We start from the raw sequence: 14,322 nt of genomic DNA on the forward strand, positions 1-14,322 counted from the left end.
CAGGGCTCTTTAAAGCTGAAACTATCCATTCCTGCCTTTTTTTTTTTTTAATTAAAGATTTCTGTCCTCGGTAGGAATGCATAAGGAAAGTACACTGTTGGCAAAAGTTCAGTTACCGAGTGACCACATGATTTGTTACCCATATCTGTTAAACTGAAGACATAAGAAGTTGACAAGTGTTTTTATTTTTTTCTTCTTCAGGGGAAGAATATGTCCTGGGGGGTTTTCTGCATTAATAAGCAATGTGATCTGACGCAGATATCAAAGCATCGTCTGATGAGATTCACATGCTTGAAGTGTTGCTTTACTTTTAAACACCTTACTTTTCATTCCTGTTTTTAAATGAATGTCCTTCCACTGGGTTTCTGCTCTTTATGCACCACTGAACATTTGTGCTGGAATGAAATGAGGGCAGACTTAGAAGTACACTAGAGTGTACCTGGAATTTCTTTCGCACCTCCAGACGCATACCTCATTAAAGTTTCATTTAATTTTGCAGAGTTAAGCATGGGAGATTCTGGTGAAGTTTAAATTATTTGTGTATCTAACTTTTAAATGAGGCTTTTCATACCCTCTTCAGTGTTTCCTCTAGGATTTTTTTTTTTTCAGCAACAAGGGCTGGCTCGCCGGAGAGCCGTTGTGGCGTAAAGAAATGACACTCGACTCCAGAGTTTACTGTTACAAACTATTCATTGAATGGCCAGTTGAAACTTGCAGTTTCAAGGCTGGATGTAAAACTAAATATATAAAACAATTACAAATAAAATTAAAAAATAAATAAAAAAAAAAAAATCCTTTTTACAGAGAATCAGTGGCAAAGTTTGCACCCACACTCAGAACTTGGATATTTCTGGGTTTAAGGCTCTGTTGCATGGAAATTCTTCAATAGGTGGCCCATTGATGCTCAGCCGCATACCGCTGCAAGGTGACCCCCTGCAGCCTGTTCCTCAAGTCAGTCTTCACCTTCAAAGAGAAACAATAATAAGATTCTTTCTCTGTTTCCTACACCCTACTCATTTTAAAAATGTTATCTAGTTTGTGGCTGATATATCATTAAATGTCTCTGAACTGGCCTTGGATCCTGCTTTAAAGGCCCGGTCAAAGTGTTAGTAGTAGTTGTGGGTGTTTCTACTTGGGAAACTGATGGCTGGGGTTACTAAGGCCCCCCCACCCTTCTTGCTGTCCACCAGTTTTTCCTGGTTCCCCTCCAGTCTCCCCTGGACTTGAACTGCCCTATTCATGGTAGTAACTGTCTTAAATATAAAAAAAAAAAAAACAAGCTAAAATTGATTAAGTACATCAGTGTTTACCATAGAACAGAACAGGACTATTCATTGGTTGCTACAAAAGTATGCAAGCCAGATTGATATTAACACATACTATTCCGCTTCTAATTCCACATTCCTTCATGACACTCCACTCAGATTTTCTCAGGATTGCGACAAAGAGTAGTCTCATTGTATCAAAGATCTTCCATCACTCACTTTGCACACATTACACCTCATGCAAACAAGGGAGAGTTGGATACATGACAATTATCTCCTTACTCACTTTTATTTTGGGGAAAAAATGTTCAGGTATTTGCGACAAAGTGGGGGAAGGAATGCAACTGAAATACCTATTTGTCTCAACATGTAGTTTTTATTCTTACAAAAGCATCTGCAGGATTCAGCCCACCCAAAACATTGTGAAACGCAGTTAAATAAACGCCTAAATAAATCACTGAATTGTCTCTCCATTCCTCCAGGCCAGGAACGATTTGGGAACATGACGCGGGTGTACTACAAAGAGGCTGTTGGGGCATTTGTTGTCTTCGATGTGACGAGGGGTGCCACGTTTGAAGCTGTGTCTAAGTGGAAGCATGACCTGGACAGTAAGGTGAAGCTGGCTAATGGCAGCCCCATCCCCTCAGTGCTGCTCGCCAATAAATGTGACCAGAAGAAAGAGACATCCAACAACGTGGCCCTAATGGACAATTTCTGCAAAGAGACTGGCTTCCTGGGTTGGTTTGAAACCTCAGCTAAGGTGAGCATTTGTAATACACTAATAGAAAGAATGCTATGTGCCCTGGAAACAGTTATATACATATATTTTGGAGAAGGAAGCATTAAATCCTAATTGAAACAAACTGAATTTGGTCAGGCATTTAAAGAAGATCTCCAAATGATTTAAAATAATTTGCTTAATTGCAGAGAATGTTCTACAATAGTGGCATGGATTTCAAAAGACTGGTGATTTATCCATAGCTTGTGACTTCAACAAATCCAATCCAACACAAGACCGTTTGATTTAGAAAGTAGCCATGAGAACCCATTGGAAGAACACTTCTCATTTGTACAATCAGTGGATAGTATTTACAAGAAAATGAGATATGTCCTTTGGATTTCTTTCATATCATTGCATTCAATATTTACATGCATTCCTTTCTGTATCTGTTGAAAATTTGAATCTCATATTTTCTCTCTTCCATGTTTATTTATATTTTAGTTAGTGTTTTCACACTTCAAACCATTACTAATGTTGGTGGAATTTTTTGCATCATGAGTTTATAAGTGTTTTCTTCAAAGTACTCAGATGTGATTAGTGCTGGACTTGAATCTTATTTTACCCATGAATGTGACTTGAGTTTGCAACAAATCAGTTGTGGCAGGACCCTTTTAAATGCACACAAAGCCAAATTAAAATTTAAGGAGTCACTGGGCATGTTGGCATTTTACTGAATGACTTAACTTCTCTTGGCTGACAGGCATGTCCTCAGAAGTGTTCTTGCAGGGATCTTTATCCTTTTCTGAATGGTGCGATGCCATTGGGGAATAGATGTTGTAATGGCTTTGTCAGACAACTTTTCATTAGATGGACTTTTTTTTTTTTTAATCTAAAGTTCAGTGTAGTCCAGAGGTCTGAACATAGCCGAACAAATGATACAGGTGCTATATTGTGTTTTATCCACACATGCACAACATTCAGTGAAACATCTGCTGGACATCTGGCTCAATGTGCTATCACATGTCACTGACTGATGTTGCAGTCCAGAACTGTGAAGATGCCGTTATTTTACTCCTCAACTTAGGTCAGGGTGTCACAAGTTTGGTGTAAATGCTTTACTGTGCTTATGCTGTTCTCTCGTGATATGATGAATGTGAAATGATCTAATCAGCCTTGAACTGCAGAATGTTTGGAAATAAATGTATACACATAATGTACCAAAAAGAGTTATCAACAGTTTTCTTTTTATGTTTGCAACTTTGCAGTTTGCTCAAACCAAATTAGTAGTAAATGCATTAAATGAAAAGTAAGTTATACAGTTTTATATTTATATAAATACTGTCTAAGTAAGAAATGCTGGTGGATTTTTTTTCTCATGTTTTCAAGTTTTGCAGTTGTTTTTTTTTAATTTTCATTTCATCTGTATATAAATTCAGTTCACTCTGTTTTAATCAAAAGGAAAACTTTCAGTGCAGGATTTAATCAATCCTCCTTTTTTTTTTTTTTTAGAGGCCAGACAGAGGGCCATTCACTCAGGAAAGAAAGAAAATGAAAATGACAGCCTGCTGGAAATTTACTTGAAGGCATCTGATTGACTCTGACCATGAAAATCAAAATCCTCTGATCTTGTAGAGCCAATGTTGAAATATTTGGCTGCTGTTCAAAATGTTGGAGGAAACCTGGATAGGTCCCTAGTTTAAATTCAGTTATTTAAGCGCCATTTACATATCCAGTTTGTTTTGCCACTGTAGGGTCTTAAACTGCTCCATCATGCTGAGTTGGATGGAGGTAGAATGGTGTAGATGACTATCCACAGCTTTTATGGCTCTATACTGTCTTCAAATCAAATCAAATCAAACTTTATTTATAAAGCACCTTTCATACAAAAAAAATGTAACACAAAGTGCTTTCCATAAAACATAAACATAAAATGTATTAATGCCCCCCCCCCCGCCCTCCCCGCACACACACAGACAGACACACACAGACACACGGTGCAGACATGGCTAGGCACAGAGGATCCAGGTGAGGAAACGGTAACGGGGAGCCGTCCAGGCCAGGAGGTCTCATAGCCCGCAGCTACAAGGGGGGGGGCCCACAGAGACCATTCCGGCCCGGACGGATAGAGGAGTCCACACCACAGCGGTGAAGCCGTGGTGCAGAGCTCCACAACCATCCAGGCCAGAACCACCCCCAGGACGACCCCCCTGCAGGCCAGAGTCACTCCCAGCATGGAGGGCTCCCCATGAGGAAACACTTGAGATAAAAGCTAAAAGAAAGCAGGATAAAATACACTAAAAGAGTTTAAAAAGTATAACATAACATAAAATCCTAAAAGTATGTCTAAAAAGCAAGACATTAAAAACTAAAGGAATAAGACAGTAAAATGTATAAAATAGACCATAAATAATGACTAAAATATTTAGATAGAACATTAAGATAAAACAATGAAAATAAAATATGATAAAAAAGGATAAACTAAATATAAAACAGAGCAGTAAGATCCAATAAAAATAAGGGTGAGCATAAGAAATTTAAAAGAGTTAAATGAGTCAGTTAAAAGCCTGATTAAAGAGATGGGTCTTGAGCCTCTTTTTAAAAACATCAACAGTCTCTGCGGCCCTGAGGTTCTCCGGGAGGTTGTTCCACAATCGGGGACCATAAAAACTGAATGCCGCCTCCCCGTGTTTCCTGGTTCTAACTTTTGGTATGGTTAAAAGGCACCGGAGGACCTCAGGGTCCGTGAGGGTCGATAGGGTAAAAGTAGTGCAGACAAATAAGAAGGCCCAAGACCATTAAGACACTTAAAAACCAGTAAAAGAACCTTAAAATCAACCCTGAAGCGCACGGGGAGCCAATGCAGCGATTTTAAAACAGGTGTAATGTGCTCCCGCCCTCTGGTCCTCGTCAGCACGCGTGCGGCTGAATTCTGTAATAATTGTAGATTGTACATGTTCTTTTTGGGAAGACCAGAGAGCAGGGCGTTACAATAATCTAAACGACATGAGATAAAAGCATGCATCAGCACCTCCGTACTAGCCTGAGAGAGAAACGGGCGGACTCTGGCTATGTTCTTAAGATGGTAAAAACCTATCTTTGTTATGTTTTTAATATGTGGAATAAAAGTGAGCTCAGAGTCAAAAATCACGCCCAGATTTTTAACTGATTTTGAGGGTTTAAAATTCTGTAACTTTGGTAAAAGTTTCTCTCTCTGGCCTTCAGGACCGATGAGTAAAATCTCTGTTTTGCCCTGGTTGAGCTGTAGGAAGTTTGCTGCCATCCATGACTTGATGTCTAAAATACAGTTAAAAAGGGCATCAATTGGCCCAGTGTCATCAGGAGACACGGCGATGTACAGTTGCGTATCGTCAGCGTAACTATGGAAGCTGATACCGTGTCTCCTGATGACGTCCCCAAGGGGCAGCATGTACAGATTAAAAAGAGTTGGACCTAAAATTGACCCTTGGGGAACCCCACACCTTATCTTATAGATTCCTGAGGAACATGTATCCAAACTTACAAAGAAACTTCGATCAGTGAGGTAGGACGTGAACCATATAAGAACAGTACCAGAGAGGCCGACCAGGTCTTGGGGACATAGTAACAGAGGTGCAACAGAGGTGAAATGAGTGCTGTGACCTGGCATCGCACAAGGGGGTTACAGTGTTGGGACAAAAGGTGCACAAAATGTGCGCAGAGGATGGATGAAATGAGTTTGTTTTAGGGATTATGAGTAGTGCTGTCAGGCGATTAAAAAAATTAATCTAATTAATTACATGATTTATAATTAATTAATCACATTTTAATCTCATATCTGCTAAAGGTCCCCAAATAAAGAATTAGAACTCTAGGACATTACAAAATTGCGGTGCATGACTAATCAATTGAATACACTAAGAAGAGAAGATTTGAAATCCACATTTTTATTGGTGAAGTGTGTTTCATAAATGAAATTCAAAAGAAAAAGTTCAAGCACATCAGCAAACCAATTAGGCCAGGCGCATTATTCAAAAATGCAATACAAATACAGTTAAATAAAATTCATAAAATAAGGCTGAGTCTCAAATAGGCACTTAAAGGGGACCTATTATGGCATTTAATGTATATTTTAAACAGGCCTTGAATGTCTTAAAAACTTTCAAAAGCTTGTTTTTTCTACATAAATCAGAAATTCAACCTCTGGGCCATGTCTCTAGTTTTACCGCTTCTAACCTCATTATCTGTGAGGGATTCTGAGGGGAGGGGAGGCTATGATAATGAGGCTCTGCGCTGATTGGCTGCCTGAATGACGTGTAGCAGGGGAGGACACAAAGCATCGCTCTGGGGAGAAGAGCAGCCGGCTGCGTACACTATTAAACCGTGTCCCATGCGAGCGTCGGCGACAAAATCAATTCCATAAAGCCTGAATTACGGTCCTGCGTTAAATCGACACGTACCCTACACCGTAGGCTCTGCGTTGGTGTAACGCGGAACAATAAATCAGCCATTAGTTTCCTGAAGGGGGGACCGGGTCACCTCGTCTTCACACAGGAAGATTTAATTGAATTCTAAACAGGTACACCATAGTTATTTACTCAGATTCCTCATCATTTCATTTCTTATGTTACAAGACAAATTAATCATGTTAACTGTAAAGAAATCACAACACTGAATGTTCACAAATGGCAACTTTATTGTTAAAAAAAAAAAAACATAACATAAGTTGTATATAAATAACATGTATGCACTATTGCTGGCTCAAGGAAGGACCGTGCATTTCTTCTGACGGTGTCGTTGAACAGCTTCAGGTGCATTGCTTGGAAGATCTGAAACCAGACAGAAAAAAAATGTATTACTAATAGATAGAATGTATTACTAATACCACCGGAGCGACTCATCGGTCCGGACCGGTGAGTGGCTCCGGTGCTCCGGAGCTAAGCTAAATAATTAGCCCATGCAAAGATCATACTTGTAGACAAATATGAATAACATAAAAAATTAACGTCACTTACCGCTGACTCATCTGCAGTTGCCGGGTCCGTGCTGTTGGAACTGATCCTTTTATGTCGATGCAAAACCAAATTTTTACTGTCCCTCGTTGTTCAAACAGCCCCATGATAACCCGCTTCAGAACAATGGCGGACGCTCTGGCCGGCGGAGTTAGTTGTGGTTGTGGTTTCACGCACCGGAGACCGAGGCGTGGTTTGCATTTTGCTTACGTAACGAAAATGCGCAAATCTCAACGGCTTGTAGAAGTCACATGACACTGGAAGAATTCCTCCGAGGGGGCTGTACAGACCCTGCAGAATTGTGTTGCTTTCCTCCTTCTCTGTGTTACATCATTTCATTTAGCTTGTTTTTTTAGATTCTATTTGATTGTTTATGTTGTTTCCAGAGGTGGGTAGAGTAGCCAAAAATTGTACTCAAGTAAAAGTACTGTTACTTCAGAATAATATGACTCAAGTAGAAGTAAAAAGTAGTCATCCAAATAATTACTTGAGTAAAAGTAAAAAAGTACTTGGTGAAAAAACTACGCAAGTACTGTTGAGTAACGTCTGAAGTACAAAATAATCATCTTCAGGCAAATTAAATCAATACAATAAATAAAAAATAGAGAATAGCTAAATTCAATTAAATTAATCTTAAAGGAAATTCAAGTACTTTAATAAATAATAAAATAATAACAGAATAAAAAAAATAAATTAAGCACAAGTAGCACAAAATTTCAAGCCTTTGTACTTTTCTTTTTTAACCAGGCAGAACTAGAACAAGCCCATAAACTCATAGAAACTCTGTGTGTGTTTGAGTCTGTGTATATGTGACAAAACATGCAAAAACAAACATTTTTCCCAAAGAATCACTCAGTGATGTCATGAGATTGTTGCGTACGTGGATAAAAGGGATAAAAGAAAAGTAGCAGCTCAATGTAGCCTAATGTACCGGAGTAAGAGTAACAGTTTCTTCTTCACAAATCTACCAAAGTAAAAGTAAAAAGTATAGTGATTCAAAACTACTCCTAAAAGTACAAAATTTCCCAAAACGTACTCAAGTAAATGTAACGGAGTAAATGTAACTCGTTACTACCCACCTCTGGTTGTTTCACACGGACGGCTTCAGGTGAAGCACCGCACATGCGCAGTTGATGTACCTGCGATGAGACTAAAGCTGGCCGAGTTTTGTTTAAAATTGAATTTCTGTTGCAAATAAAAACCTGTCTTCCAATTCATTGCGTTTTTCATTGCATTTTTAGCCTATTTATTTTTGTGGTAGAAGTATCGGATCGGTACTCTGTATCGGCGAGTACACAAATTAAAATACTCGTACTCTGTGTGAAAAAAATGGTATCGGGACATCCCTACAAATAACACATCTTGCGTTTATATTACCAATGTGCGTTAAACATATGTTCATCATCCAGCAATATTAGTGGGATCCAATCTAAAAACGCCTCGTGTTTAGCGATCTGAAGAAGTCTGCATAAGCCTAAGTCTGGCCATGTTCTTCCTCCTGCTGAAGCAGGCTGGCATTTCCCTCCTGTGGTTAAGGCGTCATCCATAACGCCAACAACAGTGGGGAAACCGAGGCCAGCACTACCCTGTGTCCCATAGTAACAAACCCAGTACATTGGCTAATCGCGGCGGCTCTAGTGATGACTGTGTCATGCTGTGAAGACGTTGGGAGATGAATCAGAATAAAGCAAGAGATGGGTGAAGAAAGTTATACAGCAATCCTGAGTGAAAACCTTCTCCTTGGGAAGGGAAGCGGTTGCTATTTCACCTAAATCTAACTATTTTGTCTTTTCTATGGTGTGTTGTGTGGATATAGTGGAGAACATTCTAAAAAAATCTAAAACTGCCTCAAATAAGACTCTGAGTCATAGGTTTTATGTCTTTTTTTGTTTTTTTAAACGGAGGAAATTAAATCCTTATGCTAGTAGGATCGCACAACATTGGAGTTTTATTTAAACAAGATCCCAGTATTTCACTTAAAGCCTATATCTGGTGTTGATGACTTCATCACTGTCATTTTCATTCTCTGCTTATTATTGTATTATGAACAAATCATTAATGGTCGATATACAAAAGAAAGTCTGCTTGTGCTAGTTAATGTTCAGGAGGAATGGTTGAACTGTAAAACTCCAGGAAAATTCCTCATCATTGTTTAAATAACCGACTTTTCTTCATTATTTCTTATTTCTTACACTAACATACATCTACTGGTACACTTCCATTTGAAGGAATGCCTAATGTGTGTTTGCAATTAGTTGACTTTATTATCTAATTCTAAAAAACTTCGGGTCCTGGAGCTGTGTCATGTGCAGTGTGTGGGTGTATGTGCGAGGAGTGCAAAGCCGTTTCCTTTCTGTGAGTGTAATAAAGTGCTGCAGTGTGTGCCAGTCACGCTAGTGTGGAACTGGGCTATAAACGACGTGTGATGAGAATTCTCCCGAAGAGTACCGAATTTTCTGTCTTAAATAATAAAGCATGGTTTCTCTTGAGGCTGATTGTGAATAGTTCATGTCTCCTTGATTAATGATGCAGACAATACTTAGAATTATGACTTTGTGATTAAGTATTCCAGGAGAATAATACTTTTTTTTCTTTCTTTTTTTACTGACCATATAAGAAATCAAATCATGCTAAAATTAAATTTAAATATGATCAGGCAGAAGAGCGTTGTTGATGTTGAGTGTTGATATCTCACATTTTAACCAACTAGAAAGTGCTTGACAGATGTTGAATAAATGTCACATTGCTTGTAAGATATGAACAAACTTGCTGTGAACAAAATAAGCTTTGCAGTTAATTTAGATGTTTTTAGCTCAGTGGGTTCCCTTAGACATTCAGAAAAAGTGCTTTTGGGTAGTCAGCGTTTTCATATCGGGCATCTCATACATGGAACACAGTACCAAATGTCATACGAGACACACCCACCCTCACCTCCTTCATTAAACACTTAAGAACATGGCTTCTAGAGAATCAAGTCTACACTAATATTACATCTTAGTGTATTTTATTGTATGTTTTATCTTATATCTTAGTGTATTTTATTGTATTTTCTTCTATTGTGTATTTATTAGTGTATTTTACTGCTGTGTGTCATCATTTCTTGGACTGTATGTAATGTACGTGTCTTTTACATCAACCTGCCCCAGGGACTAAAGATGCAAATTAGCAACTGGCTATAATCTAGCATATTTACATGAAAATGTTATTATTAATATGTACTGTCCCGGGTTCTTTTCCTTTTAAAAAATAAAATACAAATACATCTGGGTGGGAGTCCCAAGTTACTTTGGTTTACAAAGATGAAGAATGAGATACGATTTTTATAGTTTATCTTGACCTACCAAGATGCTGCTGCTTTATATTCAGTAAATACAAAATGTGTAATGTAACATACTGTAACACAGGACGTCGGCATGCCAGAGAATATTTATTAATTAATTTTCCATGCCAACTTTAATCCTAATCGGTGTCATGGGAACACTAAAACTCGTTTCAGCCAGTTATGGGTGAGAAGCGGGGAATCCCCCCCCATTTCATCACAGTATTACAGAATATTAGATCATAGATAGAAGTTCAAGCAATAAAAGTGTTTATGAGATTGTGTCAGAAAAATATTTTAATCTTGAAAACTAAGTTTAAAAGTATTTGTAGCTGTATGTGTAGTTGCACTGCACAGTGAAACAGCCTCCCCTCTGCTCAACTCAAGATTTCCTACACTTTTTACTCTGTTGCTTCAATTGCAGTAATATTGTTAATTTTGTTACGACTAAAGTGTCAGGGCATGAGTGTGCAGAAGAAGCATCAAATGAAGGGCATTACACTGTTCTTTTGTGGGGGTTTTTTTTTTCTACATGAGTTTGCATTGGTGATTCAGTTAATCACCCCTGTAGACCCAATTGTAAACCCTAAAATGGGCTTTTATATTTTTATAGATGGGTTTTTAGTGTACAGTATTAGTCTTTGTGTAAGCCTCTGTTATCACAGAACCTGCACAAGTGGTTACTAAACCTGTTTCCTACAAGCAACCATTTAGCTTGAACAGTTTTTGCCGTTTACGTAATGCGTCTAACAACTCATCTGATGTGACTGTTTTGATGTTTTCATAGGACAACATCAACGTGGATGAGGCGGCACGTTTCCTGGTGGAAAATATCTTGGCTAATGACAAAGGTTTGCCATACGAGGAGAGCAATGGAGACCGGATCAAACTGGACCAGGAGACTGTGGCTGCTGAGAGCAAGTCAGGCTGCTGCTAACGTTCAATCCATTCACGTTAACCATCCGCCTGCCTTTGGCAGGGTCCAGTGAGCTCGCCCAGCCTGTGGCTCCAGCTCGCTGTTGCACCTACGGAGAGGAATATGAATTTTTTGGGGGGTCTTCAAAGCTCCAGGAACTTCTCTCTTCACCGATGCTCATGTGTGCCACACATCCAAGTTCTCCATTCCCTGGTTTTATTTTGGTATTGCCTCAAATGCCATCAGAGCATTTACTGTTTTGTTCATTCTTTGTATATTGTCATCCACTTGTTACCTGTCCAGCATTATATATATTATTTTACTGTGCTTCTGAACTCTTTCCTCAGTGTGCAGATGGATGTTAATGCCCCTGAAACATACACTTTAAAGCACAGTTAGTATCTTTCTCTCTAGATGTTTGTAAAGGGGCATTGCAGTTCAACATCTTTATAATGTCATCATATCTGAAATGGGTGTGAAGATATATTGCCTTTGATTTCTTATTTCCCTATGAAGAAATGTTGCCTAACACTGTTCATGCACTTGCGAGCTCCCTTTGCAGATGCACAATACAGTATTTTAGTAAGGTAGTAATGATAATAATAATAATGATGATAAAAATAATGAAGGAAAAAACACTCTACATTGACAAACCTTTCACTTGGTTTTGTTTACACTGGTATGATAGTGTAAATGCACATTATGTACTTTTAAAATGTTTTTGCATCCTGCACTGTATGACTATAGTGTGGTCTGAAAACAGAATATTATTTTGTACGGTACATTTGGATGGTAATCTGTTAGTGTTGATGAAGGATAAAGGATGTTTTAAACATGTTTACATGTGAAAATACTTAAATACCAAAATAGAATAAAAGTTTTAACATATTTGTGTTTCCTATCTGGGATTAGACTACCTGTTCAATTTTATCTGATTAAACGTGTTTTTCTAATCTATTGAACAAAGCATTGCTCCATGTTTCGTCACAGCTCATTCACTCATACAATTGCTGATATACACTTTATTATTTAGTAAATCAGGCCAGTATCTTGTAGTGAAAGATTAATGTTTGGTGTGAATACAGTTCAAGCATTTCCTTTGCTTGATTTCTTGTTCAGTATCTTAAGCAGATATTTTTAAACTGGATTTTATGGTATGTAAAATATCTGGGCTCAAGCAAACTGAGCTGGGATTATTCTTTATAAGGAATATTCCTAAATATACTGTTATTATGGCTGGAGCAGGTTACTGGGATTTTGTTTGCTTTGGAGGAACTCTTTAAAAAGTTAAAACAGATGTAATCTTAATGATTGTATCCTTTTATAATGTCAATTTGTCCTTAAAATAGCCCATTTAGTTTAAAGCACAAGATATAAAACTATACATACAAGTATCTGAATTAATTTGCTACTGAAGGGAAAAGTTCTTGTGTGCAGCTGACTAGTTTATTTCACATATTGTGTCCCACAATGCAATGTACCAATATAACATAAACCAGCCAGAGTGGTCAGGTGACTGACTTATGCTTGTACTGTAGCATAACTAGAGGACCATTGTACAGTACATACTGTATTCTACGTTGTACACGTGGAGTGAATAGTATATGGTTTCGAAAATGGCCATTTTGTCGGAACCATATAACTATCAAGCATTAAATGTAGGGTAAGGTATTTCTAGAATCTAGATTATGTCACGTGTTGATATTTGTAACAAAACACAGAAAGCCAGCTCCTCCTGCCCCCATTGCTCTCTGAGAAACCATGCCCCGTCAAGAGCTCTGCAAAGTATCTCGAACGTATCATGCACAACATGGACCCTCCCTCTGTCAGCAACTGCCTTGAGCAATGTTTACCTATTTTGATTCCAGTTTAGATAAGTAGCCAGGGCTGAATTAGATGACCATTTTGTTCATTTTTTATTTTTATAGTGTACTCACATGATCGACATGACGATGGTAAGGAGATATTCACTAAATGTGACAAAAGGTAAGGGGTTCAATCTCTAGGTTAGAAATTGAGTACAATCCCGTATTCTGGCTTTATTGAATCTGTTCCTTCCGGGATCTAGTGTATGACCACCTTGATCATGTGGTTATTACAAACACAACACCATTTCAAAAGCAACAATCTACAAAGTCTTAAATAGATGAATGAACTGCTGAATGTTTAATTCATATTGAACGGTGCCAAAAAAAGAGGAAAACAGTTAAAGAAGAAGGAAAATTAATGATTAAATTAATATCCGTTTATTCATTTTACATACAGTACCTTTTCAATCCTTTCAGGGTCTCAGGGAACTGGAATTTATCCCAGATGCCAGTGGGTAAGAGGAAGAGTACACCTGGATACATCACCATTTCATCGCATGGTGGATTTGGATATATCAATAGGAGTTCATCAAAGAATATAATTAGAAATAAAAACTAAATGTTGAAATTATATTATATTTTTAAATTGTATTTTTTTACATTTGCTATTTCACAATCATTGTTTTCTGCTGTTTCTCAGTTGCATGCCCCCAATTCATTATTGCTTTTGTCATTTCCCTTTCTCTTTATTCCTTAACTGGCTTTAATATTTCGGAATCTTTTACTATTCCCTGCACACTATGTGCATCAACAACAAATATTGCTTGATCATGAAGTTCCTGGTCCAGACAGTAAAACGTGTGTGAATCATGAATCCCCAGGTCTGTAGCGACCCAAGAGGAATAGAATAGAATAAATAGTGACGTAACATGTTTGTGTTTCACATCAGAAACAGAACAAACGCACCAGCTTCAGACCCCGCCCACGTCCAAGCTCGGTAGCTTAGCAACAAGTAAACTTCCCAGTGCAGAGGCCATAGTAAACAAACGCTTTCTATGAAGTCTTCTCAACTTTCATATTTCTTTTGTCAAATTTCGACTTTATCACAGCAACTATGAGGTCTAACACACAATTAAAGAAAAAGGAGATGTCCGACAGCAACAGGTCTTTATTTGACCGACATACAAAATGAGTTTTGATGCATTCCAGAAGCGCCCCACAGAGTTCATTGCTGCCCAGGTAATCTTTACACCTCTCTAAGAATATATGATTCTTAATAAAATGAAAGTTTGCAAATATTCCAAA

General features: G+C 38.0%; 1 protein-coding gene across 1 annotated transcript in view; it reads left to right on the forward strand.

Annotated features, from left to right (window-relative positions):
- rab32a (RAB32a, member RAS oncogene family) overlaps positions 1-12,173 on the forward strand; it is a 32,179-nt gene extending 20,006 nt beyond the window's left edge. The window contains exons 2-3 of the mRNA XM_061746353.1: positions 1,748-2,025; positions 11,081-12,173. Of these exons, the coding sequence (XP_061602337.1) occupies positions 1,748-2,025; positions 11,081-11,230 (428 nt within the window). The 3' untranslated portion in view covers positions 11,231-12,173. The remainder of the gene's footprint in view (positions 1-1,747; positions 2,026-11,080) is intronic.
- Positions 12,174-14,322: the final 2,149 nt, after the last annotated feature.

The sequence above is a fragment of the Cololabis saira genome, chromosome 18 (assembly GCF_033807715.1).
Source record: "Cololabis saira isolate AMF1-May2022 chromosome 18, fColSai1.1, whole genome shotgun sequence".
Taxonomy (NCBI): Eukaryota; Metazoa; Chordata; class Actinopteri; order Beloniformes; family Belonidae; genus Cololabis; species Cololabis saira.